General features: G+C 41.2%; 1 protein-coding gene across 1 annotated transcript in view; it reads left to right on the top strand.

Moving 5' to 3' along the window:
- Positions 1-6,022, top strand: part of LOC104955393 (transmembrane and TPR repeat-containing protein 2-like) — a gene marked incomplete at its 5' end in the record, with an annotated part of 23,315 nt that extends 17,293 nt beyond the window's left edge. The window contains 2 exons of the mRNA XM_010782719.1: positions 620-683; positions 4,168-6,022. Of these exons, the coding sequence (XP_010781021.1) occupies positions 620-683; positions 4,168-4,377 (274 nt within the window). The remainder of the gene's footprint in view (positions 1-619; positions 684-4,167) is intronic.
- Between the last annotated feature and the right edge of the window lie 400 nt (positions 6,023-6,422).

The raw sequence follows: 6,422 nt of genomic DNA, 5'->3' as shown, positions 1-6,422 counted from the left end.
AAGCCTGCAGTGGGGAACACAGTGAAGGCGGTGTGTACGCGCTGGTGCTGCACTTCTCAGAGGCTGCCTCCTGATGCTGCAGCCATTTCATGAAGTGAAGGAGGTTTTACAAATAAAAAAAATAGCTCTACACCCCTGGCCGCAATGTCCTTAAAATGAAGTCTGAGTTCGAAATATATCTCAAATAATGTATGCACTGCCATTTCCCCACATAAACATAACAGTCTGCGATTAAACGGTTGTCTCCTGTGTGCTTCACTTCCTATTGGCGCACCGGTAACTTTCTCTGTGCACGAGAGGCTGAGAACTTGTGCTAACCAATTTTGATTTATTTTGGATGTTTTGGATGAAATAATATGATTGGTATAGGTGCGAACATTTAATTTTTTTTTTTTTTTTTTTGATAAAATTATTTTTAAATATTTATAATTCTGCAAATATTACGATAAACTCACAGCTATTTCGCGGCCCGGCAGTAACACCTCCGCGGCCCGGTACCGGTCCGCGGACCGGGGGTTGGGAACCCCTGATGTATACAGTACGATGAGCTCAGTGTAATAATGTGTATTAATCTAATCTGTGTTCTGACTCTTTGTTTCTCCATGTTTCCTCCCTATAGACAGGCCAGTCTGAATGAGGCAGCAGAGAGACAGTACGAGCGAGCAGCAGGCCTCAGACCAGATGTGAGTACCTGGGCTGGTGGGCCTGTCAGCGCATATCATGGAAACACACAAACACACACACGCCTGCACTGTAAATTCAATTTACAACATGCTACGTGTTACTCATCATTCTGACATTATTTTATAGTACTGTTGTTCCTGGCAAACAGGGAATATGAAGTGGAAACTATGCTCTGTTCACCGCTGTGAACCGGTCCCTGGATGCTCTCATGCAAACACAGAGATCCCAGAGAGAGAAGAGAGAAGAGCTCTGTGTTACCGTCGCTGTTTTTCAGTTCACACATTCAGCTTCAGAGTAAATACTTGATCATCACAGTATAGTGTAACAGAGCCTTGAGGGGTATCATGTCTCTCAGAGTCAGCACATGTGGTGGAGGAAGGTATGGCTATTATATCCTGTTGAAGTATCAGTCCTTCAGAGGGACAGTGTCTGGGAGGGGGAGTCATAGCGACCCCTGTGCTTTCTGACAGGACTTCCTGCAGTCATCTGTCATGTTAGTGTGCTCAGCGAGGGTCTGCTCAGTGACTACTGATACCACTGCATTCAGGAGGGAGCGTTACACTTCCATCTTCATGCCCTTCACTAACGTAACTAATGTTATTTCACCGCACCCTTTATAGCTACTTTTATTGTCTAAATGTAGATTTGTAAATGTGAAATCACGATTTTTCTGGTCACTATACCGCAATTAACCATATTATCCTGATAACCATCAAGATATGCTTACAAGTCTTAAGATGGCACTAACACATAGTGGATTCAATTTATATTACATTTTCTTAAGAACATTCTTATTGCATAACATGCAGTAAAATAAAACAAACCAAATTTAAACAAGTTACATTTGTACTACTACTACTACTACTCATTATGAGATATTCTCTATTCCAACTACCATGACGTTAGCAAACATGTGCTGCTATTTCATATTTGTTACTTTTAGATAACTATGTTCTTTATTATTTTATCCATCATTTTAACCATTTATCCTTGGCTTCTGTTTCTACTCTATTACTTACTATAGCTATTTCAACCATGTGTCCATTATAGGACTTTTATTTAACAGTTTCAATTGTTTCACTTTACTCCCTGTTGGCTTGCTTTCTTGGTTTCACACACTGTCAATGGCAACACATAGAGTTCAAGTGTATTTTTTTATTTTTAAATGTGCTCCTTTAAAATGTTTCCTCACACCTACTGACAACAGCTGAACAGTAATGGCTGAGAATCACTGCTTTAAAACATCTGCCTTTTTTTGGATTAGGTCTGCCTGTCTTTTTATATCCTGTTTAAGCCCTAAATCTGAGTAAGTCCATAGAAGAATACTGGTTGTCCATTTCAATTTGGTTAGCCATGTGTTCTTTCTGTAAGAAAATCTCCTAGTCAGTCATTATCATTCACAGTCTAGAAGCATTCATGTGCACATTCAGACACGCTAAGGGCTCCTCTTGTCATTTGTCTCAAAGTAAAGCACCTCTTGACATTTCCCTGCCCACGTAGTGACCGTCAGTCTCTCAAACATCAACTTAATCCAGAAGCATTCGAGTCATGGAAGATTCAACTCTTACTCTACGTGTTAGGAAAGGCAACGATTGTGTGCCTACAGGAAAAGGTGCAAGTATAGTTTTCATTTTGCACACATTGACTGAAATGCTTATTTGCACCACTATATGTACTGACAATGGTTTGGGAAATGGTCATTCTAGGGGTCCTCATGAAACAGTATATAGAGTCTAGACCATACGGTACTTGCATCTAAAAAGGATGACATATCGTGGTTATTTTTCCTTTAATATCAAGTTCTTATCCTTAAAATGTGAGTCTTTTTTTATTTAGCAATAGCTGTGGTTACTGTGTTAACAGCAAGCATAAAGTATTGTAACATCAAACACTCCTGAGCAGCTACACTGGCAGAAATACGAGAGAAGAGAATGTATCTGTTTACAGAGCAGCAAAACAAAAGCACACATTTTTTAGTAAAAAGATAATTACATCCACAATCTTATTTCATGCTACAGGGTTTTTTTTAGAGCAAGGCACGCAAGTGATTTGTTATATTGCCGGGGAGTGGGTGTGCAACCTTTTGCCTGAAACTACTAAAATATTTGCATAGTTTTTCATAGCGTAATTCAACTTTGTCGAAAAACAACAACAAATCAGTAAGAAATTATTCAAATCAGAGTGTTTCCTAGGGGTGGAAGGGACCTTTAAGGATTATATAACTTTTAGGAAAATATGATAAAGGTTTACAGTGGTGCAGGGTGCATCTCTAGAGCTACCACAGGCAGATGCTACCTTAAAAAATACTGTATATCCAACATGTGTAATAACTTAGATCACTGTGTATTAATGCAAGAGCAACCCAACGTTATATATAGTCGTTTCAGTCAAAAGAAAGTAACAAATGGCCTTACTCAATGACTCTGTCTGCCTTCCCGTACACAGAGCATAGGCAAGGCTCTGTTTCTGATGATGGAGCCCGGTTTGTGTATTGCATATCAGCTCATTGTTTAGAATGGCAAAGGGACGCTCATTTATCTAGCTTAGTACAATATGTTTCAGCTGCTCTCTCACTTGTACAAAAAGCAGAGCAAGGGATTTGGAGCACTTTGAAATGTAACTGCTTGGTACATTCATTTGTTGCACTAGGTGAAAAAAACAACCCGACTGGATGAAAAGAGAGCGTTGGTATTGCACTGCAGCTCCTCTCTCCATTCATTACGGAACTCTCCAGCGTGTTCTTGAAATATTCCAGCTCCTCAAGCATTCATTTGTTACATGAGGTGAGAAAAACAGGCACTTTTGATTAGTGGAATGTAAACAAGGGAAAAACCAATGTTGAGAAGAGACTCACAGTTGTGTTTGGGAAGAGAACCTCTGTGAAGTAGTTGCTAAGAATATGTCAGGCACCGAGGACGCTGATGAGCTGCCGACTGCTTTATGAAGAGGTCTGTGTTGAGTCATGTCTGTGACCTGTTTTTTTTTGTGAACTGGCACACTATTGATGGTCAAATGGTCTAATTTGGCAACTAGATGTGGTATTTTTTCTTTTTTTAAAGGACTCCAGAAAGACACATGTATCACAAAAAATACACCCAGCCATAGACAATCTGTACCCATTTGTCCACTGTGGCACTATCAAAGGGTGTCCTTTTGTCTTTGACCATGCCTTAGGTGCAATTTAATGCATATTAGATTTTCTAAGCCTTAAACTAATTTCACCAGAGACCTTTCCTTAATCCACTCTCCATTTAAATAAAAACTGGCAAGCTTCCTAAAACATGTTTATGTCTTACATAACTGTCTGTGTCCAATGTGGAGCTGAGGAGGGCAAGTTTGAAATAGTTTGCCCGGACAGATGATTCAGAGGTGGACACAGTTGCGGTATTCCTGTACAGTAACCCTGAACGTCCTCACAACTGACTGTAATGTAAACATGCAGCACTCTGCCCCTGTTCTCATGGTGTCTTTTCCCTCTCTTAGTACCCGGCTGCTCTGATGAACCTCGGGGCCATCCTCCACCTGAACGGGAAGCTTCCGGAAGCGGAGGCCAACTACCTGCGTGCTCTCCAGCTGAAACCTGATGATGTCATCACCCAGTCCAACCTGCGCAAGCTGTGGAACATCATGGAGCGGCAGGGGCTCCGGGTCAGGGGGGGGGCCCGGGGAGCAGGGGAGAGACCTTCTAACTGAGAGCTGCTCTGTTCTCTCTGTGATGACAGTGTGTCCTCCAGGCATTTACAGGACAATATAATGAAAGAGTTGGAGGCTAAACTCTCTACAAGACGGGAGAAACTAATCTTTTATGAGATCTGACCTGTGATCGTTGTGGAAGACAGCTTAAGGCTTGGCATGTTTGAGATTCAAGTGTAAAGCGCTGAATGGTCAACAGCAGTCCTGATTGGTGGATCAAACCACTGATATTACTTACTGATGTTAAGTCGGCAAATAACTGCAAAGTCCAAAAGAAAACGTTTTGAGAAGGAGCGTCTCAAAAAGCAGCTGAATATTACTTTAATATGATAAAAAAAATCTTGCTTTTGTTTTAAAGCACTTAATTTGAAGGAGGATGTAGCAAACTATTTAAATAATTTCCGTGGAATGGGTTTGGAAGTGGTCAGCACTGATGAGTGAGTGATGCCAGCTGGTTGTGTTAAAAGTGAAATCCAACAATTTCAAGCATCAAGTCTTATTACAGGTAATTGTGAATACTTTCGCATTTATGAAAATAATTTGTAAAAGACTGCCGCTTCAGAGGGAGATGTCTAAAAAATTGCCTCAAGTGATGTCACTTTCTGTACAAGTTTCAAAAAGGCAAAATAAAGGAGTTGGAAACTGATCTGTAGCCCACTCCTCATCTCAGCCCAATGCTAGCTGCTAATACTCTAACACGCCTGAATCTCTGACGAGTTGCATTGTGGTTGATAGGCACCGGGTTGGAAATCGATTTGAAACTGTGCATCGTGAGTTTGACAACTTTAGAGCGCAATGCTAAATCTGTTGAGAAATCTTGAAAATAATCAAACCCTGATTGATACCCTCAGGGTGCTCTTGCCATAAACATATACCATTCAAACAGTAAATGCATAACAATAAAAGCATGCTAACGCTAAGGCTTGTTCAGGTACCTCCCTCTAATACAGTGCTGTAGTCACTCGCTTAAACCAATAAAACACCAGGTTAAAAGATGAAGCATAGCCAATTCCCATTGTGTTGTCCGAGTCACTGAAGATTGTTTGCACCTGGTGCATTGTAGATGCTTGTGACTGTAAACATGTAAACAGGTCAAGAGGAAACTCCTCAGCGGTGCCAAAGCTTGAACTGAGTCTCTATGCCTCTCGTGCCAAGCAAGAACTGAAACGTGTCGTGTTCCTCGTGTCGATGTTTCATTTCCTGTGATCAAATGATCAGACTTAATTTATTAATACATGTTATTTTATGTGAAAAAGCCAACACTGTGCCGTGGCTGTCACAGTAGCCCACCCTCTCTTATGTCCCCATGTAGATAGGCTACATGACATTTACAATAAAACGTGTTATTTCCCTCTGCTCAGGGACATCAGGTTGTGGTTCCTGTCCCAGAATGCCTCTGTGACACAGAGAGAGCTTCTTAGAATGGTGTACAGTGTTTTTTGATGATTGTGATATTTGGTTGAATTATAGAACATGTGTAGCTGGAAATGTGTTGTGTTTTGTAAAGAAGAGTTTTCTGTAATAAAAACATGACTTTTGCCGTCAGCAGTGTGATGTCCTCAGGCAGGGCCGGCAATAGACCTTTGGGGGCCCTAAGCGAGCTTTGGCTTTGGGGCCCCCCTCACTCTAGCGCATTCTCACTACACACAACACGGAACCAACTTTTGTCTTATGATGTTAGCATAAGCACACATATTGTATAAATAAGCATGTAAACACTGTGGACCTAACCTCCTCTAGGGGGGTCCGGGGGCATGCTCCCGCTTCGGGTCGTCTCCCCGGGGCATGCCCTCTCCCGGGAGTTTGTTTTTTTAAATCAGTTGAGTTAAAAGTTCATTCAAGGCCCAATCTGGTTGCACTCCTGAGGAGCAAATATTTAGAGGTCTATGGATACACCTGCTCCAACACCCATATGAAACAACTGTAAGCACATTCTTTCTTGTATGGTTAGTCTTTACAAACTCAGCTTAATATGCTATTGTTGTTCTTGTCATACGTATTTCATAACGGTTTTTCATTTATTCTCTCTGGATGTCCATCTCATA

Source organism: Notothenia coriiceps, unplaced genomic scaffold (genome assembly GCF_000735185.1).
Source record: "Notothenia coriiceps isolate Sejong01 unplaced genomic scaffold, NC01 NC01_scaffold00024667, whole genome shotgun sequence".
Taxonomy (NCBI): domain Eukaryota; kingdom Metazoa; phylum Chordata; class Actinopteri; order Perciformes; family Nototheniidae; genus Notothenia; species Notothenia coriiceps.
The sequence above is the reverse complement of the archived record's forward strand: the minus strand, read 5'-3'. Positions and strand labels throughout refer to the sequence as shown.